A 19,822-nucleotide genomic window follows, 5' to 3' on the forward strand; every position below is an offset into this window, starting at 1 on the left:
TTATCTCCAGCTATAGAGATCAGTGATAGAATCAACTAAGCAATGAATATGAATGGGGAGGAGTCAGGTCACATTATTTTAGTTTTTTAGTGTAAAAATAGCTTTTTTGTTGCTAGTTTTTATTAGTTTTTTTTTATATACATTAGTTATCCTTTTGCCACAAGTGGCATATAAACAGATAGTTTACTGGGGTTCTTTAACATGCATAAAATAAATGTTACAAATGAACATTTTCTGTGCAGTTGCCATAAAAAACATAGCCTGTAGTAAAGTAACAAGCAGTACAACTAGGACAACCTGTTTCCCTTCAGACATTAACAAAAACAAGCATCTTCATTGGCATCCTAATTGGCATACAGGTAGTCCCCGAGTTAAGGACATCTGACATACAGACGACTCCTAGATACGAACGGGGCTTCCCTGCTGGTTCATGTGCAGGATGGAGGCTTGGGCAACATCTGGATAGCGGTTCACATGACTTGCAGGAGAAGTCTTTTGCTGCTCTCTTGTAACTCTTTCATGACCAAGACAAACTCTGCTGTTGTTTCTTTTTGCATAATCAAAGCACAGCTTGCTCCAGAATTAATGATTGTCTAGGCTCCATAAAGTTATTTTTTTTTTTTGTTTGTGATTAACTCACAGTGAGGTTTTTATACAGTACCTGACACCACACTGCCTAATAATATGTTGAGACAAACATCTGTCCTGATTGCATCTATTAATGTACCTGTTCTGACATACATACAAATTCATCTTAAGAACAAAGTCCCTAACCCTTATGTAACTTGGGGACTGTATATATATACAAAATGGTTTAGTGAGTAGCAAGAAATGAAGGTGATGTTTTGCCTAACACTGGTCTTTAGTAAGCCACTGCTAGAACAATATACCTGCACTGAGAAGTGTCCAAATTTGTTCCTGCATAGTGGTCCCCCCTTGGTGTGTAATCACCAATCTGTTCTGTTGGCATACAGAAAGTGTAGGGCTCAGAGAAGAAGATGGGAAGTTCTAACAAGTAAAAGGAATTGACCATGGGCCAGGTCCCAGAACTTTGGGCAGCTTAAAGATAAACTGGAAGATAAGTGAAATAAGTTTAAGGAATTCGTCTTTAAGGGTCCTGCACTTTGAAAGCTTTGTACTTTTATCTGATACATGTATTCTTCTCTCATCTCCATCCCTTTATTCATAGCTTTTAGATGAGTTGGCAAGAGTGGCAAATATTGTGTGGAATTACAATGGCTTTATTTGTATTATAAAGTACAGCACTAAGAAAATAAGCTGCACACAAAGGCACTTCCAGCTGAGTTAAGGAGGAATGAAAACTGCTGGCTATGTCAGATAGTAGCTAAACCACTGGGGAATTAGTCGTGATGGAGCAAGAATCTGAAGAACCCCACAGAGCCTCAGCCTCAACATATTTCACTAACAAGAGATGAGACAAACAAAGAGGAGACCTTATCCACCTAGCCTATTCAATCACAGGCCAGATGATTACATTGTATTCCTGCCTCCCAGATGAGGAATGCAGGACATGAAAGAGGAGAGAATGGCAGGGTTTGTGTGATGCTGCAAATGAATCTTATAACTAAACAGAAACAAGAACCTTTTTATTATTAACTACATGAAAAACAAGGATTTACACAGAAAGAAATGAAATGTATAATATTTTGCATACTGTAATATTTTGAATATTTACACCCTATCACATAAAGTAATGTTTACAAAAGTCTGGGACAGGTACCAATAGTGCAAAAAAAAAATAAATAACATAGAATATACTTGTGAAGGGCCCTTAGTATGTTTGGCTTTGTATGTCTTCCTGTAGCTAGGTAATACAGATTCTGCAAGTTTTTGTTGTCACAAACAGATAAAAGGATGTGAGTTCCTTCTGAGTTACAACTATTTCAGGCAAAGAAAAATTAAAAAGGTATGTAACATAAAACATGATGTGACATTTAAATTATACAGAAATGTGAATACTGAATTGTACATCACATGCATTCACCCCTATGCATTTATCAGAATACCATATTATCATGAATAGGATCTGCAAAACTCACAACAGTTGCAATTTAATTTTACTGGGTCAAACGTGGGTAACATGTTATATGCACTTTTTGTAGTGTAGGAAAAGCCAATGATCCTCTCTCTCTTCATCACTCATAATCTTTGCTTAAAACTTTGTACCTTTCTAAAATAAAAGTCCAAGTCCAAAGTAAAAATCAAAGTAAATTGAAAACTAAATGTCATTCCCTGATATGACCTCATTTATAACTTCCATGCCTACTTCAAACAATTACCAACCCCACATTCTAACCTGCTGGGACCTGAGGCTATTAGTAGGACACCATGTTCTTAGGAAACCCCGCTAATCTTTGGCCAATGCATCATACTTGTGGTTTGTTTTCCAATCTGGCACCTTGGCCACATTACTACAAACATTATCTTGGTTATAAACTACATGGCTTAGAGCCAATGTGCCTTTATTATGAATCCAAATTAAACCTTCTAACTACTTAAAGCATACCTAAACTCAGAAATTTCCCTTTACATAAAAGGGTAGACAACTCTTTTATGTAAGGTAAAATATCTGTTGGTTGTTTTTTTTTTTAAGTGCAACACCCCCTAATTCACAATCGCCTAGTAGATCGAGAATGAATGGGAGCGCAAAGCCTCCTGGGATACCTACGTCACACATCCCGGGAAGCTCTTAGGTGCTCCAAGATGCTTGGGCATGCACAGAAGGAGCCCTTTTGCACAAAAGGAAAACTTTGCCGATTTCACGCATGTGCAGTGAGATCAGCAATTTTTTTTTCTTCCTACGTCACCTGATCTCGCGCCTGAGTCGGGTGACGGAGGATGAAGAACCAGGAAGAAAAAGAGAAGATGACGGCGCCCGGGACGGATGCCGGAACTAAGTGGGACCTGATCCAAGACACCGCCGGATGTTTCAGACTTTTTTTGGCAGTTTTAAGTTTAGTTCCTCTTTGAGCTACATGGACTAAGCTACTGACCCAACCCACCCCACCACCACCACCACCACCACGCTTACTTCTGGTCCAGCTCTGTATACTTCTCTGCTATTTACATCAATCCAGTGGAAATCTGTTCTGCACTAATAGCACCAGAGCTTTGTATCCCTGCAGACTTCTATGCAGCCATATACAGAGACAGCTACCTGACCTCCTCCACTGCATACACCCTGTTCATCCAAAATCTGGTAAACACCCACCACACACTGTACCCAAATGAATTTTTATTATACTAAAAACAATACTGTATTACCCTGAAGACATGGCCAGTATAGATTTATGTCTAAGGAGAAGTAAAAAACAGATGGGGTTAGCCAATTGCAGCTTTGTGGGGTGGAAGGATGGATTTACACTAAGGAGCAATCCTGTATGACAAGAACGCATATGAAAATCATTACAAAGCCTTCCAGCACTAAAACCATCATACAAAAAGGTTGTTTATACACCAACAAAGGTCTAAAGAACTCCAAACCCATCCAATCAATATTTCACACAACACCGGTCTGTTGACAGCATTTGAAATGCTGTCCATGAGTCATAAACAATGTGATGCTCTGCTGATCTTGTCTTTTCTTTGTTTAATGTGGCTGTTATCTTATGGCTATGGTTCTTTTAGCTGGGTTGATGTTACTTTTCCATCATTTAATTTGGATGTAATACATTTTAGATATCAAATATTTGGAAGAACCGAATAATTCTTTTGATATTCTCTATTTCTAAGCAAATCTGAAGCATTGAATGAGGTCAGTAACAAGCTTTGAAATGTTGTGCATTCTTGGTATTCCCTGTTTTCTGGTGGGTCCACACTACCCTGACAAGGAAAAAAAAACAAACAAATTAAGAATGCAGCCTAGATCAAAGCATTGCTCCTCTGCAGAGTCTGTCGTGAATTCAGTTGTATTAATTAAATGATTACACGAGAAAATCCCCAGTGGACTTTGCAAATCCAGGGGAACATCTTATGTTGAAATACTGAAGGTAATCTATTTTAAAGCACTAATTAAAAAAAATGCACATAATATACACATTATAAAGACTTTATGAAGGCTGAATGTAAAGTTTTAAATCAGATATTTAAATGATGTGCATTATAAATGATAAAGACTTTCTAGTGCAAGATACGTTAACACAGCAAGGCTCTAATTAGAACGCAATCCTGTAAATATAATAGTTAATTTGCCGTCATTATATAGCAATGTTTCTAAACAAGTGTAGCACAATGTATAGTGGGAAACATCCAACCTCTGAGATGTACCTGGCAGGTTCGAAAATAAGCTTTAAATACAAATACATAATAATAATAATAATAATAATATATTCGTGAAAGTCTACTGGTGTAACAGCCAAGCACCAGCCAACACTGAGCTAGAGGACCAGATGGCTTAGACCAAAGGTGCCCAACATACGGGCCACAGGCCACATCCGGCCCATGGAGCTTCTAGATCTGACCCTCTGCTTGTTCCCCCTTTGCGCGTTGTCTTGTGGGGGAATGGCAATGCATCTACTATGTTTCTTTATGAGATCGTACTGCCAGGAGAGGGAGCTTCCTGAGCATGCTCAGTGTTAGCTGTGGCTGCTCCCCGCCTACCTTGTACTGTGAGATAATCCCAGCAGCATGAGAGCTGTGTCTGTGTCCATGCAGCTGTCATTATCCCCATGTATAAACCTTCAAATCTCCTTCACTGATTATCTGTTTGTTTTTGAGGATGAAGAACCAGGAAGAAAAAGAGAAGATGACAGCGCCCGGGACGGATGCCGGGACTAAGTGGGACCTGATGCAAGACACCGCCGGATGTTTCAGACTTTTTTTGGCAGTTTCGAGTTTAGTTCCTCTTTGAGCTACATGGACTAAGCTACTGAACCAACCCACCCCACCACCACCACCACCACCACGCTTACTTCTGGTCCAGCTGTGTATACTTTTCTGCTATTTACATCAATCCAGTGGATTTTCTTTTATTTACAGTACATTACAATAACTAGAAAATTTCAATTCAATTTCATTTTAGATTAAAACTATTGTAGTTTTAAACATCTTTAATGTCTGTTTGCATTGTGGCTTGTGAGTTTTATCTCAATGTCAACAGTGGCCCTCAGATGAAAAAAGGTTGGGCACCACTGGCTTAGACTATCTCACGCTTGGAGAGAAGGAACCAGTAGGAGGTGCTATTGGTTGTTCAATAATGGTGTGAGCCCTAAGAAGGGCCAAGGAGCAGAGTCTAAGCAACAGTTTTCTCTAGAGTCTCCCTCTAGGTGTGAGGAAGTTGCACTGCAGGCTGTTTCCAGGTTACAGTCCTTGGGCACACCAGGGTGGGCAGGACAATGTGCAGTACCGAATCAGCAAGCAGAGAATAGTGAAGGAAGACTGGGGTCGAGGCAAGTGAAGTAAGGAAGTAAGGGGTCAGTACCAGAAATCCAGAGAATAGAATCCAGTGACACGGGGGTCACCAAAAACACAGGGGAACACATGTGACACAAGAAGCAACAAGAGGCATGGGTGACATGGGGGTCACAGAAGACACAAGGGAACATAAGAGAAACAGGAGGCATGGGTGGTATGGGTGGTATGGAGATCACCACAGACACAGGGGAACACTGGAACAGCACAAGGGAACAGACAGGGAAACAACAGACTGAGCGACAAGGGGTTAACACAGCTGGATGGGGGAAAGACTCAATTCGCCAACAGGTCTATAGGAAATGCTTAGCAGAGCTCAGGGGGTCGACAGTGGTGCAGACACATTGCACAAATGCTGAGCGCTGTCTCTGAGCTAGCTAAGTAGCCAAGAGCTATTTAGAGTCAATCTCCTGATTGACCGGCAGGAGGGGTGATGCTGAATAAAGTTGGTGCGCCTGGGGCAGAACTGCACGCATGCTCATGAGAGAGGCGCCAGCGCTTTAGCGAGGAGGAGATAAGTATGACAGAATAAATCAATTCTGAACAAATGGCAATATCAGTTTCTGTGATTTAGATGCAACATCTAACTTTGCCTCCCTAAATAGTTTAGGGTAGGAGATGTATAACAAATTTTCCTGGTGCGAGATGCAGAAGAGAATTTTCAAATATTTGTGCCTGTTAAAGATCAGATCATGTTGGCTACTGTAAAACATTAGACTAAAAGTGGGCGGTAGTGACACCCCAAACCCAACCACTAGTCTGTTCCACGAAGTATAACATCTAATGAAAAGCACCCCAACATTAGAAATAGTGACTCACCGTTGCCTTGGAAGAAGCTGAGGTTTCTTGGGCTGCTTTGAAGTCCACTTCCTCACTCCATATTGGTAAAAGATGCTGAAGCCAGCCCTGTCAGCACTGTAAACTAAAGGGCCCATTTGCAGAAGGCACAACCATAGCAAAAGGACCCCAAGCAGAAGTGTACTGGGACCCCAGGGTGCAAATGCTATATACAAATTGCAGCTCCACCCAGAAACTTTGTGCGTGGAGAGGTAAGTGGCAAGACAGCGGCAAAACTCAGGAGCTGTCACACATAACTGGGGAACAAGATCTTAGGCACAGGTAGGGAAAACCTGAGGATCAGAGTCGTAAGAAAGGTCTGCATGCACAGACAAACTAATAACCTAATGGCCAGAGTCTAAACCAAAATAAGAAACATATAAATACAACAAATTCTGCTCTTAATGACAGTAGGAAACACAAATTGAGGGAGGTAGGTGGGCTTTTTTTTAATTATCTGCTTGCTTTTGCTGTAGGAGATGCTACCATACCATTTCCGGAAGATGATTGAGAAAAAAAGGAGAACTAATGAGGAAATAGACTGATGTACTCTGCCACATATACTAATGTGAAGGGTACCCAGTAAACTACTTTATTTTATGATGGCACTATAGAAATACCAATAATAAAAATAATCATACTAATCTGAAAAAAGATCCGGAAATTTAAGCTAAGTAGAATTTTTAGAATGGAAAAATCAGTCCTTCTATCCACATGATTAAATAACCTTATTTAGGAAATTGCACTTCACTTCCTTATATAAAAGTTAAAATGTTTCTTAAAAAAATAACTTTTCTTATTCAAAAGTATTTTCCGTCTTTAAAGTTCAGAGTTATTACTTTATTACAGTAATTGCTATTTAAACTTCCATTACCTGACAGGCAACGTGAAAAGATTCCTGTGTCATTCTTGCAAAGTGTTTTAATTAAAAATTATGCACAATTCTTTCGGAAATCATATATTCTCTTGATCTCTGCATGTGTTCCTGAATTACCTGGCTCCAGCAGTTTCTTAACGCTGCAGGAGATTGATAAGCAACATTGTCATGTTAAAGCCAAGCTGACGGATGAAAGTAGATTCCATAAACGGAGGGATCATAATCAGAGTGTACTGTTTTACATAAGTGAGATGTCTCGTGTTATCAAAACCTCTCAAAAAACAAATATTCCATTTTACTGGTGAAAATATAAGTTTTATTTAAAAAAAGAGTTATATAGTGAATGCTAGAACTGAAAGGCTCACCCTATGATATGTATTTATTTTATTTGGAAGAAGTGGTAACAAAATGTGTTCATGATTTATTGAATGTTCCATAATTTAAATAGCAATTTCTCATTGGCTGTGATGGTTACTACTTTAGTTGTATTTCACTGGAATCATATTTACCTTCTTTATACCTTATAGATGTAAATGATGAGACCTGCCATTCACTAAAATGCTTTAAAAATTGACTATAATCAGATATATATTGTTCAGTGTAATATGTGCATGCTAAGCAATGTCTAAGTAGAACACTTACAAGTATATTACTTCTCACACAGATCACCGTGCTGCCTCTGACAATGCTAACATATGATTTTCTTTTAGGAAAGATGGAACCAGTTTTTGTATTGCTTCATCCATGCATTTACTTTATGGACAGATACTGGCTCAAAAGTGACACAGTTATGTCAATTCCATTATGCAGTGTCGCCCCTGCTGCAGCCTATCACCTTGTTATGGTGTTGTTGTCTGATCACTGGGGAAAAGATGGAGAAAATGGTACCTCCCACCTGCAGCAGACTGATGACATCATCTTAACCTAAGCCAGTGGTTCCCAAACTGGGTGCCACAGTTCCCCGATGCTGCTTACACCTACTATGGTTGCTGATGCCTCTGCCTCTTCCTTTTCTGTGCCCATTTGACCCAACCAACTGGCCAAAATTATTATCACACAGATAGATACCCCACTAGTTGGACATGGGTTGGAAGAAGAAAGGTACAAAGAGAGGGATGTTGGATGCAACGGCTGTACCCAGTGAAGGAACAGGTGAAGGAATGGTCTGGTTGACTAGTGGAGATGATGGTTAATGTTGGTGCACATTAGTGTGATGTCCATGTGTATTCCCTTTAGTGTAATAGAATTTGTAAGAGGCTTTACCTACCTCATAGTAGTTTACTAGCCACATAAGTTTACTAGTAAACTTCAATGCATGTTTTATCATATGAAAGTTAGCACCAATATTAATAATTAATAATAATAATTTTATTTTAAATATTAGGCAATGTTTGTGTATTTTGTTTTCTTGGTACCATAGCCTAAGCCAAACCAGCTGGTATGTGAGAAAACTTGCAGTTCAAGTGATAGCCTTTTGGGATTGAACATTGTGCTGGCCAGTTAGATTTAACACATACGTAATGTAGGAGATGTTTCAAACAATCCATTCAATACACAATATAATATTCCAATCATGTAGATCCCTGCACAACATCTATTGGAAGGTGTTAAGACTATTGTACATATATATGTTTTTATTGCCAGCTTTAGATAAGGTCATAGGTCATCTACACTTGAACAACCAATGGTGGGTCCATGATACTCAGAAATTTTGGCCAGTGCCTGCAGGGAAGTTTTTGGATGATAGCGTTCAGTTCCAGTACCACAAATTCTTTAAAGGGAAATGTTTGATCCCAAAGGAAGGAGTTTGTGAGGGAGCCAAGTTTTTTTCATCCAGGCATGGGTAGGGTGGCATTAAACAAGGCTCAGTCCAATATGCCAGGCACTACCCCTAGCCTTCACAATTTCCATCCCCATGCTGACACAAGCAAGGACAGCCAGTTATGCCATCAAAGTAGTATGTCATTGTATTTATATGTATGTGTGTTATATAAGTATGTAATTACATATGTACGTTACATCCACCTGGCCCCTGCACTATGCAGGTTACATACTCTTGACCCAGTGCAGGGTAGGCTAAAGTTCTATTTACCTATAGTGGCCCCAGTTATGCCACTACAAGAAAACACTATTTGTTCCAGAGTATGACATGAGTTTTGATCTGTAGACCTGCTGCGGTTGACCTATTTACCTAATCATTTGCTGTATTTGGTTACATTGGAGATTTTTGTAACACTTTTGCATAGAAGGTAGCTACTTACATATTGATATATGAGCTATACTTTCCCTATTATTGACAAATGCATTTGGGAATAGGCAAAAAAGTAAGAACAAAAAGATTGCGTTTCTAGTGGTAAAAAATACCAAAACAAAAACAATGCATTTTGTATTTACTAACACTAAACATTCAAACTCAAAGTGATGTCATTGTCCAGTGGCAGCCCTTTATAAGAAATGAACAAACTTTGAATAGGACTTGGCATTTTATTGAAGCAAATGTTGCAGTGAAAGGTCGGATTTAATTTTCCGAAACTTTAACACAAATAGGAACCTGCTAAAATAACATCTTTTGGTGCCACCTTAAGGTCTATTGGAGAACTGCCCTATCTGGAAGCTGGCATCGGAGTCTTCACTTTATGTTCTGAAATTATTAGGCTGGATTTATATAAAATATTCATAGAATGTACTATGAGATATACACTGTAATGTAGTCCTGTAACAATGTTTAGGTCTGTATAAGGAGTGGAGTACTCTAGTAAATGTATATGTACATCACTTGGATTGAATGGCATGTGTAAAGTATTTATTTTACATGCAGTATAGTATACAGGGTAGAGCAGTATGGAGTGTAGGTTGTTCGGCACCGGGTACAAAGGTAAGTGGTGTGAAGTATACATTATACAGCACATTGTACACAGTAAAGGTTTGTGCAGCACTGGACATAAGACTAATAAATCTTACAACAAGAATTATTTAAAATTGGGAAAAGCTTTATAATGTTCATAAGCACATTGGGGTGCAATGTTCTCCCCAGCACCTTTTAGCCAGGAGCACCACCCGGTTGTTTTTGGGTAGTTACTGAAAAGGGGATGTCACCCACCTACAGCTTCTTCCCACTTAGGTTAACAGAGAAGTATGGGGTGATTTACTTAAATAATTCTTTTCAGTCACCAATGTGAATGATCACATTTCAAAGAATATTTCACTTAACTTAGTGAATGTAGTGATAAGACACTTCGCAAAGTATACCCAATCACATGCAAACAAATCTAAATCTTTCTTGGACATGAATCCATAAATCCATTGGTTATCATTTAATAAGCTAAGTCAAATATCAATTGAATAAACATTTACTTTGCATTTAATGTGTACAGCCTTTAGTAAATCTACTGTAATGTGCATAAAATATATGATCTCATTTTTAATCAATAAATAATAATATATTTAGGGGGGAAAGTAATGTCACAGCTTGTCTTACCCACCATACTTTCCTACTATGAATGCATGGCTTCTCCATTACCAGAAAGTGCTGAGGCTGTTTATAATCAGAATGACCTGGCATTAAAATAGAAGGGAGCACTGAAAGCTTTCTAATGTATAAGCAGCAACCTCTAGGTGCCTACTCTTCATACCTGTCAGAAGCTTAATTCGGTTGGTAAAGTCATTTTGTAGGCTCCCGGGCTTTCATCTTGATCAATACTTCCCTAGTGAGATAGCAGCAAGAAACAAGTACACAAAATGGGGGAGTTCAGGTCCAATGACATACTAAGTATTAAAAACAGATTCAGAACACCAGGGTTAGACCTTTTAGCTTTAAAACCAAATCAGCAGTTACTCTTCCCATTTTACAACCCCATCAATTACAGAAGTCCCCATGGTCAGCAGCACACATAGCACCTCTGCTAACTTTATTAGTCTTCCATGGATCCATACCATTCAACTTTCTGCTAACTTTTCCGACATTCATGCTGTTTTTTTACAATTATACACAGCCAGGGAAATAGCATTTTATAAAAAGAGGAGAGCAATGATCGCTTTCTATGGCAGGTTTCTCTAAAATAAATTAATTTCTCATTTATTCGTTTACAGAAACCTGTCATAAAAAGAGATCACTGGGGTCAATTTTTACAATGCTATATTATACATTCAATCACATTCAGATAAGTGACTCCTGATTTCATGCATTACTTTACTTTTTTCTGTAACTGAGTAAATGTAATCTGTTAACAGGAAAGAGAAAGCAATCAAACATGGCTGAGCTCATTGTAATAGCAGAATGACTGACCCTTGATATCTATATGGAGATGTGATGTAGGCAGTAGGATATTTTCCCTGCCAGCAGACACATCTCATTCATTTAAAGGAAGGGTATTGTGCTTTATTTCTGATAAACAAATCACTCAACTGCCAAGATTCTTTTCAAGGAAGAATATGTGCATCTATACAGACAACATAATATGCTTCTATGAAGTTTCAGAAATATGGCTTTCTCTCTTAGGCTTGAATTTAGATTTAACAATCTACAGCTATGTGTCCATTAAAACTTATCTGTAGGGTTACGGGGTGTATGGTGTCATTGTAAACCAGTCATACTTCACCAGGGTTCTGTGGAACCTTAGGGGTAATCCAGAGGTTGCAAAGGGTTCCTTGAGCTTTGGATTATTAACCTCCCATTGGATAGTGACCTCATCGTTTTGTGGCCAATACCACTTGGAAGTCAGTACCACAACACCAACACACATTCCAGATATCTTCTCTTTCTAGTTATGTTTCTCCTGACCTCCTATGGTTTTAGCAGGGGTTCTCCAAAACATTACAATTATTTAAAGGGTTCCTTAGTGGAAAAAAGCTTGAGGAAAGGTGCTGTAGACCAAACATTTGAGGATAAACAGATAATTAAACGGGGGAGGCTAAGACAAAGTGACACACTACTTCAAATATTTTTTTTAGTCTTTAGTTATTCTACAAAAATATTGGAAGAGTATTTTGAAGCTTATCGATTGGGTTGTGTAATTGTCTAATCGCAAAAATGTACCATAATCTATAGATCTGAGAATGACCTCAGGAGTTCACTGAGACCTGACAATTTTGTCAATGGTTCCACCAGGGTAGAAAAAGAGTGCTTCATTCAATCAAAGTAAATAGATCATTTCTGACGCAAATTAAGCTACGTACACATGTTAGAATACTCCCGCCCGAGATGAATGGTTCTGCTCGTCCCAGACCAAGATATGACATGTGTACAGAGTTCCCCCAATAATAATCCTCCACAGGGGATGAATGACTGATCTTCTTTGGAGGAGAACACAACTGGGTGCTGCTCACTCCCCCTCCTTCTCCATTGAGAAGAACATCACTTGTTCACTAAGAAAGATTGTTTCTAATTATGTACATTGGATGCTTGTACAGGGCTTTAGTCATATACAGCAAAACATACAAACATAAAAACATTGTGGGTTCAAAGTTTACATAAAGCCTGTTGTTTTTCCCCAACACCTCCTACATTGCAGATATTTGTTTGTTCCAAATAATCAATTCATTTGGAAGTATGCCCCAGAGCCAATATCAAGATCTATCGTATTTTAGGGTCCCTACACTATGATGTAACTATGAGAACACCCACAATAGATATTATATCTAAATAAAAAAAACACTTGAGAATAAGCCAGCTGATACCCAAAGACCAACAGGCTCTACCCTCATGGGATGCAAATTATAGCAGGAGAACCACATAGAATCCCCCTGGGTCTCTGCATTCACAAAAGTAAATAGGTTGAGTAGGCCAGAGGTAGAAAGTATTTACCTTTCATCCAAATTGTTGACCACATCCTGTTGCTGCCTTTAAAAAAGGGGTCCCATAGCAGCTGCTTGGTATGTTACATACATCCATGGCATGGTTGTTATTTGAATCAACAATTCTAAACAATAGGCTAGAATAAGTAATATGCTCCACAATAGCTGTTAATATTTCAGAACCTTCATAATAGTCAAATTGGCTTTGAGAATATAATAGTCACCTTTAGAGGAAATTCATTGTTAAATGTGCTCCATCTAATGATGTAATTCTGCATAGTTTATGGTGCATGAAACACAAGAAAACTACAAAGTATCCGAAATGCATAGGTATTGTATTTCTCCATTATTACCCACACGCATTCATCAGTCTGTTCATTCAAGCTTGATAAGAAAGTGAATTACCTGCAGCTTATTTACCTAATTTGCATGACCAACTCCAGAGAACGTCTCAACCACCTATTCATGGAACTCCCACACTGTTTTCTCATACAGCAGAAACCTTTGTTTACAAGGCATCAACATATACATTAAGATTTCAGTTTCCAAAGTCTTTACCTAGGTAACTCCTGCAATTTTATAGTAAAATGTAAAATATGGTAGCAATAGAAAAAACAATGCTGTAGCAAATACACTGGAAGGAGAATATCAATATCATATCATCAATATTTCTATTATAGATTTGTGTGCATCTATAGATATTTATAAATGTTAACAGCAAAAAAATCTAATACATATGCACAATATATACATAATACAGCATTATACATGTACTACTATAATAAAATGTAAAGAATCTGAAACTGATTATTTGGTATGTATACTATTAGCTTCAGCATTTTTTTTATTTTCTATTACACTTTCTTACTGAAATCCTTCCAGTAACAACATTTTGTTGTCAGCCTGCTATGTGTGTTCCTTCACTTGCGCTTTTTTTCATGCAGGCAGCCCAAAGTCCAACTAAAGAAGTGAACACAAAGCTGCTAATTGTGAGACAATGGGTCTGATTTATTAAAGCTCTCCAAGGCTGGAGAGGATACACTTTTATCAGTGATCCTGGGTGATCCAGCAATTCTGGAATGATTTGAATCATGGACAAGATCCACTCCAGGTTTGCTGGATCACCCAGCTTCACAGATGAACGTATATCCTCTCCTGCCTTGGAGAGCTTTATTAAATCAGGCCCACTGTGTAGTGTTGAATGCTTGCAACAACTGCAATGGATGGTGATGTGCAAACAACTTGAAAAAAAGATATGAAGTTACCAGAACTCCAGAAGTATCTCACACATGTATTGTGAAGATCAGTAACACAAATATAAGAATATGCAATGTTTCAATATCATGCAAGGTCCCTTCCTCAAGGCAACTATTATGACACTGACTTTTACAATAAATGTGTGCAGATTTATTCGTAGAATGCTGGTGAATTTATATTAACAAATGAACAATTCTGCTTTTTTTGCAGATCACTGCAATCATGTGTTATAATGTGTGTTGGAACACATTAATAATGTGCATTATGTCATCAATTAAGCACACTAACCTACCGCAAATGGAATTTATTGCAGTTTTTTATATATAATTTTTCTTCCTTTCTATGGTCAGAGAAAAGAGAAAAAAAGAAGAAAAAAAATGAAACACAGCATATTAATATTTGGCATTTGTCCTATGAGCTAGATGGAGCATAAAATGACAAGGTCACTCCGCACATTCATCTAAAGTTTACATTCAGAGGTTAGAGCATGTGCAGACTAGCAGTATTTTACCCTGGGTGTTTACTGATAATCACTGGGAACCGAAAGTGGTAACGGACTCATTGCTAGGATTCAGAACATTTGTAAGGATCACTAATTCAGGTTTATGCAGGCACAGGGTTGGCACACCACCCTTGGGCGCTGCAAGTAATGTCCAAAAATGTGCACCGATGCCCCTCTTACCCCGCTTTTTATATAAAGTATAATAAACATTCAGTGCAATATTAACCAAATATTAACCATCTTTTTCAGGTGGTTTTTGAGCACTGCTTTTAAAGCTCCTAAAGCAGTGACCTATAGGAATTATTCCACATCCCAAGCTTTAAAAGGGACAAAAAAATGATTTTTTTGGGGAATGTACCTTCATGTATCACAATTTTTATTTGTAAAAATGAATAAAATTACATACATCATAAAAAAGATGTACATTAGATGACTAAAACTCAACCAAATCCATTAGTCACCCAATAGGTACAACAGTCGGCACCTTTTTGGATGGATATTTTTCATGGTAAGTGAATCTAAGCTTCTGTTGTACAAAGTAAAACTGTCTGCTTACCATAAATATTGCCACTATTTTATTTCCTACTGAGCCTTTAGAATAATCAATGTAATAGTTCACTGAGTGAATATAAAATAAGTGAAAAGAAAATTGACAAATGCCAAAAAGTTATATAAAAAAAAGTCACCATTTCATCTTTGAGGATGTTGTAGTCCCCTAAAACTTTTAGATTGTAAGCTTTTCGGGGCAGGGTCCTCTCCTCCGGTGTCACTGTCTGTATCTGTCTGTCATTTGCAACCCCTATTTAATGTACAGCGCTGTGTAATAGGTTGGCGCTATATAAATCCTGTTTATTAATAATAATAAAAATACTAATAAAACTGTCAACCTTCAGTTTGAAATGACGTCTTTCAGTATGTCAATCTGGAGGAGATTCTAACACAGTTTGCATACAGAATGCCTTCAGAAATCTCATTTTCTGCTATTGGGATTGGCTCACTGCTTTTTAGATATCGGAGCTGATCTGCAAATTAAATTTCAGGCATCCAATGGACTCAAACACTCTTAGGTGTCTTTCCCACAGGGTATGCAGTTGTAACACATGGCCAACTGCTCTGCAATCCGTTGTGACACTGATCCATTCAATACTGTACAATGAATTGGGTAGAAATGGGCAGAAATGTGTGCAGCAGCGCATTACCAAGACACTGCAGCAGAACATATTACCTGGAGCATCAGACATTGTGCATTGCACACACTATACATTTTGTGTTGCACTGCACAGCAAACCACGTACATTAAATGAGTTTAAAGGCTCCGCTACTCCTAAGGGGATGCAGACTGCTGCTTTTCTTAGAGAATTAGGATTGCTCTGGTGAATAAAATAAAGGCTCTCATTAATGTTACATTCACACAGAGGGTTGGGAGTGGTGGAGTTATTGCTTCCTAACTGTGACTACAGGCTGATGCCTTAAGCAGTATATTGCCCATGGATCCACCATGATCAGTTACTGACCATCTGAAACCACCAAAAGGCTTGTTCATTTTAAAGTGGAACTAAAGTCACTTTTTTAACAAATGAAACCAAATTTTATTGCAGACTGGAACAAGCGATGCCCCTTCTTCTATAACTGTGCTTACCTGCCTGATCTACCCAGCTGTTAAATTGTTTGTTGCAATCCAAACTTTTCTTGCACAAGCTGGGAATGATGGGCGAAAATCTTTTTCAGGAAGAAAAGAATGATGAAGATGGCGGTGCCCTGCGACAGGACTGGGACAGGTGAGAATTGGGCGTGTAGTTCTACTTGGAGAATGGCAGTGGTGCCTGCTTGGCATCCAGAATCCATCCAGAAGCAGCTCCCTGATTGTGAACATAGAAATCACTCTGAGAATCGGTGTAATATAAAAAAAGTAAATGTGCCTGCCGTCCACCACCGCTATGTGACTGGATATTGGAAATTATTATTTATAACTGCACCACTTGGAGCAGCCTTTCTCATCCTGAAGTCTTGAAATACCTTTTGGGTCTTCAGGAAACCCCTGACAATTATTACTATATCCTCAGCTTGCAGTGTATTCATGCAGTGGTCAGTGGGAAGAATTCATCTTACATTTGTAGCCAGTGGGATGAATGTCATCCTTACAGCCACAAGATATTAGGTGTCAGTAATAACTGACCAGAGAGATATAAATTGCTCATTGCTCAGGGATCCCCTAGAAATCTGTGGAGGTACCCCGGTTAGGAAACGCTGCCTTAGACTTGTATCAACTATTGGATTACATTAGGACTCCAAACACAGCCAAACTCAGTATTAGCATTGTATCTATCTAGGAAATGCTGCCTGAAATGTGTGCAGGAGAAAGCTTTCCTTTAAATTGTTAATTGTTTCATTTAATTAAAAAAGCCATCAAAAGACAACTGATCTGTAACTTTGTTCACAAGAATCCATTCAAATCAAGAAGTACTTATGGTTTTATTTAGCAAAGCAGAGCAAATAAATAAGAATAGTGACTCCTAACAACTAATCAGAAATGTAAATTATTAGGTGAATTCTGGGTATTATGAGCCACTGTGCTTTCTACTGTATCCAACTGAAATAGACAAATCTGCATTCCCAGGTGGGCAACAATCAACAATGCTCATTGTGGCCAAGAATTAACAATTCCCATACCCTGACTGCCAAAATCGGCAATAATCATGGTGGGCAAGGAGCAAAAATGCATTTCCCTTTCCTGGTAGCCAGTGGTGAATAAAGCTCATTATCTGGTAACTACTGGTAAAACAATACCCATGGTGGCCAATGCACACTCCCTGCTAATCAACAATGACCATAACCTTGTAAATAATAATCAGCAATGACCTGTCAATGGTGGCCAGTGATCAATGCCCAACTTCTATTGGCCAGTCATAAATATTCCCATTCCCTGGTGGTCATTTGGATACAAAATAACACAAAGCAAACACTTCGCAGTAAGGACATAGCATCCAGCAATAGGTACATAGCACTCCGCAGTAAGGATATAGCACCCAGCAATAGGTACATAGCACTCCGCAGTAAGGACAGCAATAGGTACATAGCACTCCGCAGTAAGGACATAGCAAACATACAGCAGTAGGTACATGGCTCCCAGTAATATGTATACAGAATTATGTAAAAATCAGTAAAGGATCCAACAGATAATCCATAGCACCCAGGAGAAAGTATCCAACAGGATTTACATTGTACCCATTAGTAGGTACATAGCACTCAGAATCTATCGGTAAGTACATAGCATCCAGCACTAAGTACTTGTCACCCAACAATAAACATATAGCACCCAGTAGTTGGAACATATCATAAATATCACAAATAGTATGTACCCAACAGTAAGTACAAAGCACTCAGCAGTTAGTACCAACAGTGACTACGTGCTACCCATCCGTAAGTATCCAGCAATATGTACATAGCACCCATCAGTAAGTACTCAGTGGTGAGTGCTTGTTACCCAGCGGTATGTACATGACAGCCAGCAGTTGGTACCCAGCAGTAAGTACATGGCAGCTAGCAGTTAGTACCCAGTGATAAGTACATGGCACCCAGCAGTTAGTACCAAGCGGTAAGTACATGGCAGCCAGCAGTTGGTACATGGCACCCAGCGTTAAGTACATGGCACCCAGCAGTAAGTACATGGTACCTAGCAGTTAGTCCACCAGGGGTAAATACATGGCATTCAGCAGTTAGTACCCAGTAGTAAGTACATGGCACCTAGCAGTTAGTATCGAGCAGTACGTACATGGCACCTAGCAATTAGTACCCAGCAGTAAGTACATGGCAGCTAGCAGTTAGTACCCAGCAGTAAGTACATGGTACCAAGCAGTTAGTGCACCAGGGGTAAATACACAGCACTCAGCAGTTAGTACCTAGCGGTATGTACATGGCAGCTAGCAATTAGTACCCAGAGGTAAGTACATATTACCTAGCAGTTAGTGCACCAGGGATAAGTACATGGCACTCAGCAGTAGGTACCCAGCAGTTAGTACATAACAGCTAGCAGTTAGTACCCATCAGTAAGTACATGGCCCCCAGCAGTTAGTACCCAGCAGTAAGTACATGGCACCTAGCAGTTAGTACTCAGCAGTAAGTACATGGCACCCAGTGGTAAGTACATGGCACTCAGCAGTTTTTACCCAGTAGTAAGTACATGGTACCTAGCAGTTAGTCCACCAGGGGTAAATACATGGCAGCTCTAGCAGTTAGTACCCAGCAGTAAGTACACACAGCTAGCAGTTAGTACCCAGCAGTAAGTACATGGCACCCGACAGTAAGTCTCCCACAGTAAGTACATGGCAGCTAGCAGTTAGTACCCAGCGGTAAGTACATGGTACCTAGCAGTTAGTACCCAGCAGTAAGTACATGGCAGCTAGCAGTTAGTACCCAGCAGTAAGTACATGGCAGCTAGCAGTTAGTACCCAGCAGTAAGCAGCAGTAAGTACATGGCACCTAGCAGTTAGTACATGGCACCCTGCAGTTAGTACCCAGCGGTAAGTACATGGCAGCTAGCAGTTAGTACCCAGCAGTAAGTACACACCTGAGACTTGCAGGTAAAGTTATACAATCATTCCTTCTCACCTGATGTCCCGATCCTGATAGAGAAATTGTATCTGTGTGTAAATTCATTCCCAGAGGAATGCCGATCCCGGGACTGGCTGGGCTTCATCCAGGCAACTTTCCCCAGTCCTCCCCTGTCAGGGACTCATTCCTCTGTCTCCTCCTGGATGATGATGGCACAAGCAGCAGCCATCAGGGAATGATCCCGCGGCTCAGGGAGCACACACAGAGCTGTAGTAGGGAGTCATGATGAGTGAGAGGAGCCCGACATCACAGCGCGCAGCACTCTCATCCCTTTAGATGTGCATGCTCCTTGCTGCACCGCAATATAACCGCTAGGTGGTGCTGCCGCTCATGTGTCAATCAATCGGCTACATTGTGATCATAGGAGATCACAGTACAGAGAGAGAAGAGGGAGGGGCCCAGACTGCCTGGGGGGATGGAAAACATTAGACCATTATAAGTGGTCTCTGCACTGATCAGTCTCATTGGAATATTTCTGGGATAATTTATGTAAAAATAGTCCAGGTTCTATATTG

At 39.4% G+C, this 19,822-nt stretch overlaps 1 protein-coding gene across 1 annotated transcript in view; it reads right to left on the reverse strand.

Annotated features, from left to right (window-relative positions):
• The window catches only part of SGCG (sarcoglycan gamma), a gene marked incomplete in the record, with an annotated part of 119,838 nt that extends 100,346 nt beyond the window's left edge, over positions 1-19,492 (reverse strand). The window contains 1 exon segment of the mRNA XM_072404950.1: positions 19,305-19,492. Within this exon segment, the coding sequence (XP_072261051.1) occupies positions 19,305-19,352 (48 nt within the window).
• Between the last annotated feature and the right edge of the window lie 330 nt (positions 19,493-19,822).

This window comes from Pyxicephalus adspersus, chromosome 1 (assembly GCF_032062135.1).
Source record: "Pyxicephalus adspersus chromosome 1, UCB_Pads_2.0, whole genome shotgun sequence".
Lineage (NCBI taxonomy): Eukaryota > Metazoa > Chordata > Amphibia > Anura > Pyxicephalidae > Pyxicephalus > Pyxicephalus adspersus.